The 15,147-nt window shown below is 44.5% G+C and overlaps 1 protein-coding gene across 1 annotated transcript in view; it reads left to right on the top strand.

Annotated features, from left to right (window-relative positions):
- GCA (grancalcin) overlaps positions 1-15,147 on the top strand; it is a 41,056-nt gene that overhangs the window by 17,606 nt on the left and 8,303 nt on the right. The window contains exons 3-5 of the mRNA XM_068245641.1: positions 5,555-5,624; positions 10,025-10,068; positions 11,187-11,334. Of these exons, the coding sequence (XP_068101742.1) occupies positions 5,555-5,624; positions 10,025-10,068; positions 11,187-11,334 (262 nt within the window). The remainder of the gene's footprint in view (positions 1-5,554; positions 5,625-10,024; positions 10,069-11,186; positions 11,335-15,147) is intronic.

Below are 15,147 nucleotides of genomic sequence, written 5' to 3'. Positions count from 1 at the left end.
ATCCAGAGCCCGCCCTCTCCATAGAGTATCTTTGTTTTTTGGGGGTTTTTTTTCTTTGGACAAAACGCATACTTTAAAGTGGATGTGAAATCAGAGCTTCCTCTCTGCTGTAAAAGATAAGCAACAGCATATTGACCTTTAAAAAAACAAACCTTTTTTGGTTATAGAAATCCTGCAATTAATCTGCAGTCTACTTCCTGTTTTAATGGAAAGGCAGAGGACATTCCTGAGCTGACACAGCTGAAGAGATCAAATTACAGTTGTGATTAGTCACAGAAGAGGTAGAATTAGGCAGGCTAAACTCTCTCTCTAAGGGCTGGTGCACACCGAGCGGCTTTTTCAGCGTTTCTGCAGCCGCTTGCGGCTGCGGATCCGCTTGGTCAATGTATCTCAATGGGGTGGTGCACACCAGAGCAGGAGGCGTTTTGCAGAAACGAAAAATGCCGGGGTGAGGCATTTTATGGAATGCGGGTGCGTTTCTAGGGAAAAACGCAAACCGCTCTGAAAAACGCCTGTTCAGAGCGGTTTTGCCGGTGTTTTTGTTACAGAAGCTGTTCAGTAACAGCTTTACTGTAACAATATATGAAATCTACTATACTGAAATCCGCTGCAGCAATCCGCAAAACGCCATAGAAAAATAACAAAAAGTGTTTCAAAATCTGCTAGCATTTTGCGGATCTGCTAGCGGTTTTTGGTGTGCACCAGGCCTATATACATACAGGGCGCATTTCTCAGTGTTCCTTCTGTCCAGTGCAAGAGTTCAGATCCACTTTAGAGAGGATAGAAGGAAAACAGAGAAAAGCACCCTACATGTATTAGGAGAGTTTCGCCTGTTTAATGCCCCCTCATTTGTGTCTAATCACAAGTTGTTGTAATTTGATCTCTCCTGTCACCTGACTGCCACATCAGATGAGACGGATAAGCTCATTTGAAAGCACAGGATGTTATCTGTCTGCTTCAGTGAAAGCAGGAAGTAGAAACAGTGCAGATTTATTACAGTATTTTTATCAGCTGTACCAAGGAAATGGTTTTCTTTAAAGGTTGTTATGCTGTTGCTTCTCTTTTAGAGCAGGGAGAGTTGTGTGTTCAGGTCCCCTTTAATTACAAAAGACTTGTGCAGCTCCCAGCTATACATGTAGCAATTTTATAACAGTGCAAATTACCTTTTAACCTCTGGAAAGGTTTCATGGAATGTGAAAGTAACAACTTTCAAGATTCTATGCCTGGCGTATAAATCTGTGCACAAAACCTGCCCTACCTACATCTCGGAGCTTGTTCACAGGTATACACCAGGTCGCCCCCTCCGATCCTCCAACGACCTTCGCCTCACCACCCCACGCATTTCACCAGGGCTGTGGAGTTGGAGTCGAAGTCGTGGAGTCGGGCAATTTTGGGTGCCTGGAGTCGGAGTCGGGAAAAAATGCACCGACTCCTAATGAATTTGTAACTGTAATTAAAATAGAAAATATGATAAAATGTTCTATTTCTCAGATAATAGTCATTAAAAAGAATGTATATATACAGTAATAGCTGTGCTTAGTCCACAAAAATGAAATAAACCAATCAAAATTAGTTACTTGTGCTGCTTCAATAAAGCAGTCCCCGTATTTTTAAGGTCAGATATACATATCTGATTGTGACTGTATATATGATGCGTACACAGGAATCTCTTATATATACTAAATAACATCTATGCTGTAAGAATAAAGCCTGATGTGTAGCTGTGTCACTAATAGAGATGGTCAATGAGATGGAAATAATTCTGCACTGATGCTGATTTATGCAAATGTATGCACTCCCTTTGCTGATGAAATCAAACAATTTGATATGTTATTAAAATTTGGTTTGGTGACTACAAATTAAAGGGTACCTGAGACGGATGAAAAGTAAAGTTTTATACATACCTGGGGCTTCCTCCAGCCCCCTTCAGGCTAATCAGTCCCTCACTGTCCTCCACCACCCGGATCTTCTGCTATGAGTCCTGGTAATTCAGCCAGTCAGCGCAGTCCGGCCGCATGCCACTCCCACAGCCAGGAACATTCTGCACCTGCGCAATAGTGCTGCACAGGTGTAGTATGCGCCTAGCGGTGGAGTGTGTTCATGCGCACTACGCCAGACTGGCTCAAGTACCTGGACTCATAGCAGAAGATCCAGGTGGTGGAGGAGGACAACGAGGGACTGATTATCCTGAAGACGGCTGGAGGAAGCCCCAGGTATGTATAAAACTTTAATTTCATCTGTCTCAGGTTTACTTTGTTACACAGTAGTACTATACTCTACATATGCACTCCTCACAGAGCTGCAGGGAATCCACTGAGAATGCTGTGCACATTGAACACAGAGGTGTTGTCTGTTTACAATCTCCTCATTCCCCTGCAGAGTACCTGCACATCATTCTTACATGTACCCACACTTACATTGCCTAGGGCCTGATAGATGTTCTTTGTTCCGGTTTGTACCTTTTACAAGTACTATTACTAAGGACTAGTTTTAGTCTAAAGGGAATAAATATAGTAGTCTACATATCCTTCTCACTTCAGTTGTCTTGTAAAATTCCTAAGCGTTGGCAGTTATGAGACGAATTTCATGTTACATACTTTTAATCAACAAAATTGTAATATGCAAATTAGAGGAGTCGGAGTCGTGGAGTCGGAGTCGGTGGATTTTTGGACCGACTCCACAGCCCTGCATTTCACACTCCCATGCCCGCCTGCAGGATTTCTCAAGGGCTGCCCCCACCCTCTGGAATGCCCTTCCACCACCCATCAGACTTGCTCCCTCTTTCAACACATTCAAGCAAGCCCTTAAAACCTACCTCCTTTAGGATGGCCTACCCACCTCCTACCGCACAGTAACGCTCTAATGAGTATTTAACAGCCCCACCTAGTGTTTCCACTTTCCACCCCACCCTTTAGATTGTAAGCCTCTGGCAGGGTCCTCCACTCCCTAGTGTAATCTACAGGATTGTGTGCTCCTGTCCTATGACAGCCTGTACTGGTATTACTGGGCCTACCTAACCAGCCCATATCACACGATCATGTATTTTAAACAATTTGCATGTTTAACTTTGTTCTATGTTGTATAACCTTATGTCTGTCATCCTTGTATCATTGTATATATTTATTGTCCAGCGCTGCGTAATATGTTGGCGCTTTATAAATTCAATAAATAATAACAACAAACTGTTTGCTGTAATGAAAAATAACAGATTAGTGTAAAGCATTAGTGGTTACCTCATATTTGTGAATTGCTGTTTAGAAACCTCTAGGCTGGGGTTGGGGGGGGGGGGGGGGGGAGTTGTTAGTGAACATAGGAGAATCCAGGTGCTCAGTTCAATAGAAGGAATCATTGCAAATCCTCAGTCATCTTAACGGACACTGTGATATTGGGTTGTGCATGTTTTAAATGTCAGTAGGTCCAGGTGTGTAAAATGAGCAGCCAGCTTCTACTCTGTGCAGCTAATAACTCCTGCAGCCAGTTGTGAACTTTTTAGAAAATGTGTTCCACTGCCAAGAGTACAGACTCTAGACCAGGTATGTCAAACCGGTCCTACGAGGGCCGAGGTCCTCACACATTTTTGACACAGCTCAAATTAATCGATGGGTCTGAATCAGGAAAGGTGAGGTCCATCAGGTAGAACACATTCCTCTTCTTTCTCAGTCCACTCTAAACACTGGCATGGATCTGGCCCTCCAGGCCTGGAGTTCGACACATGTGCTCTAGACTTTTAAAGAGCAATGTATATAATTCAGTAAACTTTGATAGAATGTTCAGATTGTTAACATTAAGGTAAAAAGCTTGCAAGCTTTTGATTTGTAGCAATCTACAATATTTACCATCATGTCCAATCCAAAACCCCAAATTAATCAGTTCTTCATGTAACACACCATGCATTACTAATAGAAACCTGATCTGTATAGCCAAAAACCGAATAAAAGGTCAGGCAGTAGAGCCATCCTGCGTGTATGTTAGTTTGTCTACCATCTGTATGTTTGTTCAGAAAGTTAATCGGTAATATCAATCACTCAAAGTTGGCCAAATACCTCCTATGATGTATCAGGCATTGGCCTCAATTCACTAAGCTTTATCGAACATTTGATAATTTGATAACGGGTAAAATCTAATTTTGAATTCACTAAGGTGTTATAGATTTATTGAACGTTTTATCGATAAAACGTTCAAAAAATCTATAACACCTTAGCGAATTCAAAATTAAATTTTACTCATGAGGTAAATTATCAAACATTCGATGAGATAGTGTTTGATAAAGCTTAGTGATTTCAGGCCATTTATGTCCTTCCAAACGTGCATCTGCACAAGGTGAAAGCAAGACAGGCAATTGTTCCACGCTCACAAAATATGGGTTAAAGTGCAGAGCTGGTGTCACAAGTTACTCTACTAAAGGCCATCTCCAGCTGGTACCGCACGATCCCCACTGGGGTGTGAAGCACCACTGATATTCCTGTAGGTCACAGGTGTCAACTCCACTCCTCGTGAGCCATGTTCATGCCTCTGTTAAAGGACAACAGAAGCGATGGGGATATGGAGGCTGCCATATTTACACAATACCAATTGCCTGGCTATCCTGCTGATCCCTTGCCTCTAATGCTTTTAGCCATAGACCCTGAACAAGCATATACAGATCAGATGTTTGACATTGTCAGAGCTAAGAAGCATAGCCACATGCTTGTTTCTGGTGTGACTCAAACACTGCTGCAGCCAAATGGATCAGAAGGGTTTCCAGGCAACTGGTATTTTTTAAGAGGATATAAATATGGCAGCCTCCATACCTTTCACTTCAATTGTCCTTTAAGGCTGGAATAAGAAATGGAGAAACGTTTGATGAACCACACCTATCCTAATTCAGTCCCACCTATAATTTGAGCTGTGCCAATAATGTGAGGGCCCAGGCCCTTCAAGACTAGTTTGACATCCCTGCTGTAGGGTATTTGACATCCCTGCTGTAGGGTATCAGGCCTTCCTCCTCATGAGGGCTTGTTCAGACTATATACGCGCTGCCGTGCACATTTTGGCAGCGCATATAGTGTGCGACACGCAAGAACGGTAGAAGGGCAAAGACAGCCCTTTTACCGTTCCCAGATTGCGCTATCACGTGCTGCACGCATTTGTAGGAATTGCAGCGCAGATCACATTCATTGTAATGGGATCTGCAGCGCATAGTAGCGCAGATGGTGTGCGATCAGACACATTGTGTTTCGATTGCACAGCCATCTGCGCTGAGTGATGTGAACGAGGCCTGAGTGTATTTTTCTCCATTTTATAGGTAAGTCTGAATTAATAATGTAAAGGTCAGCATTTTTGTGAATGTGGGCAAGCTACAGTGTCTGGCCTGTGATGTGTTGTGCGTGGCCCTTTTGTGTTCATGCGTTCATGCGTCATGCGTTAAGAAAAATTCTGTGTACACAAGTTTGCAGCACACCCACATAACAATGATGCACTTCTTCTTGTCTGAATTTATGCTACTTGCAAAGCTTGCTTTTCATCTGATTGCATAGATTTGCAAATATGCTTAATTACTTCTGTCATTCTATAGGATGGTGAAGTAGATGCCGAAGAACTTCAGAGATGTTTAACGCAGGCTGGTGTCCATGGGACCTATTCCCGTAAGTTTTTGAAAACCTCATCATTTATTGCCACTAGTGTAGATCTGCAATGGTTATGTTGACAGATATGTTTTTTGTTTGGAATCAGAAATCTGTAAAGAAACAGCCCTTTTCAATCCAATTTTCAGATTGCAAGGGCACTGCGATGCCATTTTTCCACCAATGAGCTTCGATTTTTGGGATACAGAGCCCTGTTCTCTCCCTAGTGAACACTTATCAGAGAATACCCACGTTGGGGCAGGCACATAATCAGCTTGCTATAAAAGATCATGCTCTAATGCACCTGCATGAATGAATAAAAAATAGTTTCAGGTGCTAACATAAGTGGTTTTTATTAATCGTGAATAACTTAGTCCATAACAAGTCCTTCTGGTATATCTGAACTGGTGTGCTGGAGATGTAGGCGGAGGAAAACCTCCAATCAACAGGCAAGCAAAAAGTTTCTCCTAGTCACTGCTCTCAAGATTGGTATGATGCCTCCACCAAAACACTTTTGTCTCGGATGCAACAAGTCTGTCAGACCACTACTAGAATGGCCCTCTATATCAACCTCCATGCCACTCCTCAACCCACAGCTCCTACGTCTCCGACTGATGTATGACCCATGCTTTCCTCCATTTTCTACTATAGCTGGATAACGAAAACTATAGAGGCTGCAAAACGGGTTCACTAGTACCAAAGTCCTTTTATATCTAGGTTTGCTATACAAGGTGTTACTTTTATATACTTATAATGGTGCTTGGCCAGGACCTGGACGTTTAGTTTACTATACGCTAAAGCAGAAGGATTACCCATACGATGTCAGGGAAAGAAACACATATGTAAGTAAATACTTGCTCTACAACAACAAACATTTGTAAAGCGCTTTTCTCCCGTAGGACTCAAAGCACATAAGCATGTCTCAGACCATAGTGGAACAGAAGAAGAATTTTTTTTTCTTCCCCAATTACTGAGTCACCTCAGCCTCACTTTTAAACACAAGTGAGCAGAGGCTCATGTTTCAGCTAGGCAGGGAAACAAAGGGAAGAGGCGGAATATATTATAGATAAAAGGTGGTTTTTTTTGTTTTTTGTGTTTGTTGTTGTTGTTTTTTTTTTTTTTGGCCTGTTGATTGTCTCCTTCGGAGAGAGGGAAAACCTTCCTGCTTGCAAGGAGCAGATAACTATTTTGTGAAATGCCAGTATTGGGACAGGTTAGGACATGTTGGCCACATGTCTGGAGGAGGTTTACGAGGATGTTTAAGATATGTCCACAAATTGAAGTCAGATTATGGTGTTAGGTTGCTCTTGTTTTCAGTGAGTGAATCTCTTCTGGTGGATTGCTGGATTCCACAGCCAACCATGGCTGTGGAGTCTGAACACACTTCACATTTTTGTACTAAGTTGTCAGAAATTATGGCCTCAGAGAAATGTTTAAAATGTGTTGATTGTGGGTGTGGCATCTCCTCCTCCTCAAATAGTTGTAAGGCAGCTTCTGCTCAATTGCACTGCATGGTGTATGATCACATGGGTTGGAGACAGACCTTTACCCTTCTGTGTTAGACCTTCATAATGCACAAAACTAGAATCCCCAGTTTGTCAGAAACCATTTATTTATAATGTTCACTTGCTTGTAATCTGTGGAAGTTTTTAAAACCATCTTTTCTTTGTTTCCTGTATCCAGGGTCGGCCTTGGAATTAAGGCAAGTGAGGCAATTGCCTCAGTCCATAACCTTCCCCCTCCCCCAGGCATCACTCATTTAAAAATTCTGTATGTCTAGCCGGGTACACGGTGTGTGGTGGTGAGGCAGCGTCGGGTAGGACTTCTTCAAGTGCTCCTCCGCCCATATGTGCGAGGGTACAACTGACCTGTCAACATTGACGGGAACTTCAGCAAGTCTTCATGTTGCACAGTTCAGCGTCTCCCCTCTGATGCTCTCTAGTGGTGCCTCTCATTAATGTGCTGCTGGAGGAGTCGGAGAGGGCAGGATGTGACTGTGATGTGGAGAAGACTTGCTGAAGATCCCGCTGTGCTGACGGACAGGTGAGTTGTACCTCTGCTTCCACGCCACACTGATCTCCTTTTTTGGAGGGTTGGGTGTGCACATCTATCTGTATGGGGAGAGATGAGAACTACCTAGAAATTGTCGGCCTTTAAAAATCTTAGAGATAAGCCATAGTTAAAGGATACCAGAGCTCAAAGTTTGGAGAAACCGGGAGCGGCACTGTGCATGCGTCATGACAACTTTCACATTGAGCTCCCGGCCATGAGTGCGCTGTAGGACACGCACAGCCCGTGCCTGCGCAGTAAGTCCCAACCCTGCTGACTGGAAGAGGATCCTGGGGTGCTTCTAGGTGAGATGGGGGGCAGAGAAAACGGGGAGAAGTGGGCAGAAGGACAAGTGGTAGTATATGCCTGCTTTATATGCACCATGTCTCCAAACTTTTTGAGCTCTGGTATCCTTTGTGCGAGATGGAAAACCCGTAAGTCTGAAGATGAATAACACTTTTACCCATTTTTACTCATTTAACCTATGTGTAGTACTGTTGCGTTACGTTTGGAGTCGCTACGGGGACACAGAACCACAAATGCAGCTGCCGAAAGATGTTACACACACTGTCTCGGAAAACTTGATCGACCGCCGACAATGAACTGTAAACGCATTATGATGCATGTTGCCATTTATCTCAATGCGGGAGCAGTACATCCCAAAAGTAACACTGGCAGTCACCCGTCTGAACTGGCCTTAACTGCCATTGAGAACAGTCTATGATCAGTTCACACGAAGGGCTAACAGCTTGGTTTGCATGGTAAGCTTTTGAATCGTGCAACTACAACTTTGAAAATAGTTCTCAGATCTTGCATTTCTTTGCTCGAACTGGCAGCATCCACTTTATAGTCTGAGTCTTCCTGTTAGTACAGTGGGAGGACATGACTGGTTCCCTTTATAATAAAATAGCTGGCATCGTTAAGTACGTACTTGGATCAGAAAGCCAGATAGGCCTTTATAGCACTTGTTCATTGCAGTCTTTAATAGCCCTATCATTCCAGAATTGTGCACAATTGTCTATTGATTTTTTTGAGATACTTGATTTAATATTGTCCTTACAATCATTTGCAGGTCTAGAGTATTGGACCTAGTTAAAAATTAATGTTGAAGTGTGCTGCAGGATTTCCTGGAGCAGTCTTATCTCTGTAGAATAAAGACACAAGTGAGGAAACACTGGGCTATATATAGAGGCGTTGAAAAGAGTAATGATAAACTAGACCAGGAAATGCCTCATCCATAATTGCTTTTCTTCATACACTATTATGCAAGCACCCTGCGTGGCAACTGGGAATCTCAGCAGCTCCTGTAGCACCATGCAATTGGGCGAATGGATGTATGGGATTTCAGAAACCTCTGTGTATCAGGTCTTCAGCTACTCTGAGGCATTGGAGAAGGGGTTCAGTGCTTTAGGGAGAGACCTGGAGCCCAATGGTGCAATATCTATTGGGTATAAGGGGACTGAAGTATGAGTGTATACTCACAAAGGTGGGTTGCACTTCCTGCAACCACCGTATAGGCCTGCAGGGAATTGACCATTCCCGCTCGGTGCTCCAGGTCCTGCCGCATACTGGAGGGTCGCTCTCCTGTAGATCAATACACTTGCCAGAAAACTGTAAAGCTATGAACGCCAAAGGAGGTTTGACTGATAGAAGGGTGTGGTGGAGAAGCCCAAAATATATGGGTGTTAAAACTTTATAGGACCACTATCGCAAAATTTCTAAAAAATATTTATACTGGAAAAAATGTTAGTAGGAGGGATAGTGAAGGGTTAAAAAAATCGCACTGCTGTTTACACATTCAGGACAGTGTGAATGTGAGAGATCTTTACCAATGGACAGCTCCCATCTGCCTGGCTAAGATCACAGGAGGAGGCAGTTTTTCTGCTAGTTGAAAGGTCGTTAGCAGCTCGCAGTACAGTCTAATAAGCCAGGCAGATAGGAGCTGTCCTTCGGAAGAGCTCTCGCGCTGTTGTGTGTGTACAGCAGTGTGATTTATTTCAGGGCTATGGAGTCTGAGTCAGCAATTTTGAGTACCTGGAGTTGGAGTCAGTGGTTACATAAACTGAGGAGTTGGAGTCGGTTGATTTTTGGACTGCCTCCACAGCCCTGATTTATGTTTTAACAAATTCTTAACCCTTTACTATCCCTCCTCCTAGCATTTTTTTTCCAGTATAAATCTTTGGCTTTTTCTTTTAGAAATTTCGCGATAGTGGTCCTTTAAGACATAACGTGTAATAGCAAGTACCCACTGGGCGATATTGCAGCGATATTACCCGACATCAAGCAACATCGTTTAACATAAGCATGTTTGACATTTGTGCCACAATGAAAATATATTACATCTAAATGTACATCTTTTTTTCTTTCCATAGCTTTCAGCCTGGAAACCTGCCGGGTTATGATCTCCATGCTGGATGTATCCTTTCCATCAGATGGTGACAGAGAATCCGTAACAGAATGACTTGAATAGCAGCAATAAGGGTTTCCATTCCTGGGTCACGCTTGGGGCCTGATTCATGAAGGGCTAGAAAACTCATGACCGTTTGACTGGATGTAATAGTGAGGGAGCAGCGTGCGCTTCATTAGCACAGTGCGCAATACCTGGGGCAACGCATAGGGGTGACCAATGAGATTCAAGTGCTTGGATAATAAGGTTGGATACTGATCTGACTTATTGTGACAGATAGCAGACGGCACCCCTCAAGTGAAAAATAACAGAGGCTAGATACTTCAGTAGGTGAAAGCTTCTGCATAGTCCAAATGCTCCTACAGCTGACTGCCCCAACAGTCTCTTTCAAAGATGACCCTGTTCTACTTGGAGATGTAAATTAAACAAACTCTACTTATCTCTTCACTTCATTAAAATAGCACAAACCGGACCGCAGACTACGGTAGGCTTTGCTTAGAGAACCCGAGGTGGGTTCTAACAATATCAGCACAGAGGCTGGGTCTGCATATACTGCCCAGCCTCCGTTGCTATACTGATCCCCTCCTAAGTCCCCCCTGCGCTCTGATATGCCCCTATAGATCACCCAGCCATGCTGTCGACACAGCGTGTCGCAGCCGGCTGTTTACTTCTGTAAGTGTCAGTCTCTCCGCTCCCCCGCCTCCTCCAAAGCTCCAGTCCCCGCCTGCGTCCCTTCCCTCCAATCAGCGGGGAGGAAGGGGCGGGGGCCGGAGCTAAGGAGTAGGCGGGGGAGTGGTGAGACTGACACTTACAGAAGTAAACAGCCGGCAGCGACACGCTGTGTCGACAGCACGACTGGGTGATCTATAGGGGCATATCAGAGCGCAGGGGGACTTAGGAGGGGATCAGTATAGCAACGGAGGCTGGGCAGTAGATGCAGACCCAGCCTCTCTGCTGATATCATTGTTAGAACCCACCTCGGGTTCTCTTTAATATTTTTGTGTTCCAGTGCCAAAATAAAGTATAAACTGTGACCAGTTCATGGAACTATGGGGTGGTCTCGTGTATTTTGTTTGTTTTTTGACATGGTAAAATCCACCTATTTTTCTTTAACAACTCTAAATTAGAGAGATTTTACTGGCAAAATGGGGTTCAGTGAATTCAAAGAGCTGTGGGGAGCTTTAAACGCCTGGAAACAGAACTTCTGCACATTCGATCGTGACAGAAGCGGGTCTGTGGAGCCTCATGAGTTGCATCAGGCTATTCTGGCAATGGGTAAGTGATAATGAATGCGATGTGTGATACATGAGTAAGAGATAATGACCAGCATCAGGACATTGAACATGGATATCGGGCCTCACACTTTATATACAACCTGTGATTGTTGCCCACTGTTGCCTCAGTGGTGCGCCCAAGTTCTCTGCTCCTATTTTTCCATGGCTCATAGTGCTGATGCTGTACAGATGTCACTAGTTGTTTTGGGGGGGGGGGAAGACAGTGAACGGCGTACAACAGGGCAGTTTACCGCAGGGGACGGGAGAACAGTCTTCGTTAGCAGACAGCTGCTGCTGCAAACACACTGGTTCACTTCAAGATTCTTGGCCAAGTGGACAGTCCAGTGTGTGTGTGTATTGTAAAATATTTTAAATTCCTGATTTATATTCTGACATTTATCACATGGTGACATTTTTACTGCTGGCAAGTGATGTAGCTGCTGCTTGCTGTTTTGGCAGTTGGAAACAGCTGTAAACCACTATTTGCCACAATGCAACAGGGTTCACAGACGGGAAACTGCCAAGAGTAGGTACTCAGAATTTCTTTGTGGGAGGGGATTTACCACATCAGCCATACAGCGCCCCCTGATGGTCTGTTTGTGAAAAGCAATATTTTTCTCATGTAAAAGGGGGTATCAGCTACTGATTGGGATAAAGTTCAATTCTTGGTCGGAGTTTCTCTTTAAAGAGGATCTGTAACATAAAAAGATCCCCTGGGGGGTACTCACCTCGGGTGGGGGAAGCCTCCGGATCCTAATGAGGCTTCCCACGCCGTCCTCCATCCGTCAGGGGTCTCGCTGCAGCCCTCCGTGGAGTCCGGGCAGCGGTGACGTCATTATTTACCTTCCTGGCTCCAGCGCAGGCGCTCTGACGGCTGTCGGCTCCGAACTACACGGAAATACCCGATCGCCGTCGGGTCTGCTCTACTGCGCAGGCGCAAGTTTCCGGCGCCTGCGCAGTAGAGCGGACCCGACTGAGATCGGGTATTTCCGTGTAGTTCGGAACGGAAAGCCTCCACAGCGCCCCCCGCTGGAGCCAGCAAAGGTAAATATTAAACTAACAGTCGGCACAGTCGCCGGCTGTTCGGAGGGCTGCGGAGAGACCCCCGTGGGACAGAGGACGGCGTGGGAAGCCTCATTAGGATCCGGAGGCTTCCCCCACCCGAGGTGAGTACCCCCCAGGGGATCTTTTTAATGTTACAGAGTCTCTTTAAGGTGTGTAGTGTGTGTGGCCGCATGCTGTCTGTGCCAGGAGTTACAGGAGAAAATAGACTCGCTAACTCAAGCAAAAAAATTGCAGAGCATGGAGATGCTGCATAGGATTAAGCTTTTGTGCCTGGGACCCACTAGTAGCGCGCGCGTGTGTGTTTTTTTTTTTTTTTTTTTTTTTTATATCACATACCTCAGGTGGGATCACACACATAGCAAAAGCTTTTCAAATCTCAAGCACTTAGAAAACTCCTGCTAGTGGGTTCCAGGCCTTACACATATTAGACACTATGGCAAGTTAGAAAAGGCACAAAGCATAATATGCTGTTTTATTGCAGATGACATGAAGAACTTTAGTGTTTTATCCTATGTTCACATATGCAGTATCACATATATCCTTGCGATTCTGTCTGTCACACAGCACAATCGCACCCGGTTTCACTAACAGTGGATGCATTGATCTCCTCATATGAAGGTCATGTATTCCTAACAAAAACACTTGTGCTTTGCCCTGACATGGTGTGATTCTGGCCTTGAGCAATGTACATTCTAGCAGGGCTGTGGAGTCGGTCCAAAAATCCACCGACTCCGACTCCTCAGTTTAGGATTCCATCGACTCCGACTCCTCTAATTTGCATATTACAATTTTGTTGATTAAAAGTATGTAACATGAAATTCGTCTCTTAACTGGCAACGCTTAGGAATTTTACAAGACAACTGAAGTGAGGCTATGTAGACTACTATATTTATTCCCTTTAGACTAAAACTAGTCCTTGGTAAGAGTACTTGTAAAAGGTACAAACCGGAACAAAGAACATCTATCAGGCCCTAGGCAATGTAAGTGTGGGTACATGTAAGAGTGATGTGCAGGTACTCTGCAGGGGAATGAGGAGATTCTTCCTCTATTACACATCTGAACATGGATCAGGCCCTAGGCAATGTGACTGTGGGTACTGTGAGTACTTCTTCCTCTATTACACATTCTTCATGCACAATCTGAACAAGGTTTATGGGTGACAGACAAACACCTCTGTGTTCAATGTGCACAACATTCTCAGTGGATTCCCTGCAGCTCTGTGGAGAGTGCATATGCAGAGTATAGTACTACTGTGTAACAAAGTAAACCTGAGACAGATGAAATTTAAGTTTTTTATACATACCTGGGGCTTCCTCCAGCCGCTTTCAGGATAATCAGTCCCTCATTGTCCTCCTCCACCACCTGGATCTTCTGCTATGAGTCCAGGTACTTGAGCCAGTCGGGCGTAGTGCGCATGCACACACTCCGCCACCAGGAGCATACTACACCTGTGCAGCACTATTGCGCAGGTGCGGAATGTTCCTGGCTGTGGGAGCGGCATGCGGCCGGACAGCGCTGACTGGCTGAATTACCAGGACTCATAGCAGAAGATCCGGGTGGTTGAGGATAGCGAGGGACTGATTAGCCTGAAGGGGGCTGGAGGAAGCCCCAGGTATGTATAAAACTTTACTTTTTATCCGTCTCAGGTACCCTTTAATTTGTAGTCACCAAACCAAATTTTAACATATCAAATTATTTGATTTCATCAGCAAAGGGAGTGTGTACATTTGCATAAATCAGCATCAATGCAGAATTATTTCCATCTATTAGTGACACAGCTACACATCAGGCTTTATTCTTACAGCATAATGTTATTTAGTGTATATATGAGATTCCTGTGTACACATCATATATACAGTCACAATCAGATATGTATATCTGACCTTAAAAATACGGGGACTGCTTTATTGAAGCAGCACAAGTAACTAATTTTGATTGGTTTATTTCATTTTTGTGGACTAAGCACAGCTATTACTGTATATATACATTATTTTTAATGACTATTATCTGAGAAATAGAACATTTTAGCATATTTTCTATTTTAATTAGTTACAAATTCATTAGGAGTCGGAGTCGGTGCATTTTTTTCCCGACTCCGACTCCAGGCACCCAAAATTGCCCGACTCCACGACTCCGACTCCACAGCCCTGCATTCTAGAAGCAGTTGGTAATGCAGTCAGTGTGACAGCCTGGGGGGCACTGTAGCCAGCAGATAACCCTTCCTGAGCTAGGAAAACTCATGGCAAGCTTGTCATATCATAGTATGCTGCTTATCTTTAGATCTGAATGGCGAGTTCTGTGCAATAGTTCTGACTGGCTTGTCAGTACTAGAGACTTGGCTAGTAAGAAAACCTGTCATAACATGCTTTTTGTCTATGTGAAGTTTCTTGAAGTGCTAGAATACGGATTGCCACTTAAAGAGACATTGAAGCGAGAATAAGTCTCGCTTCAGCTCTTATATTCAGCAGGGGCATGTGTACCCCTGCTAAAACGCCGCTATACCTCGGCTAAACGGGGGTCCCTTACCTCCCACATCCCCTCCGTGCAGCGGGGGATCACTTCCGCATTGAGGCATGGCCAATGGCCGCAACCCTGCCTCATGCGCGTCTGTCAGCGCGTATCTTCGCCTCTCACCCTCCCCTCTCAGTCTTCCTTCGCTGAGAGGGGCGGGGGAGAGGTGGCGATGCGCCGCTGATAGCCGGTGCTGAGAGGCAGGGCTGCAGCCGTTAGCTCTGCCTCAACAGCAGCA

The sequence above is a fragment of the Hyperolius riggenbachi genome, chromosome 7, assembly GCF_040937935.1.
Source record: "Hyperolius riggenbachi isolate aHypRig1 chromosome 7, aHypRig1.pri, whole genome shotgun sequence".
Taxonomy (NCBI): domain Eukaryota; kingdom Metazoa; phylum Chordata; class Amphibia; order Anura; family Hyperoliidae; genus Hyperolius; species Hyperolius riggenbachi.
This window is presented reverse-complemented; position numbering and strand designations above follow the sequence as displayed.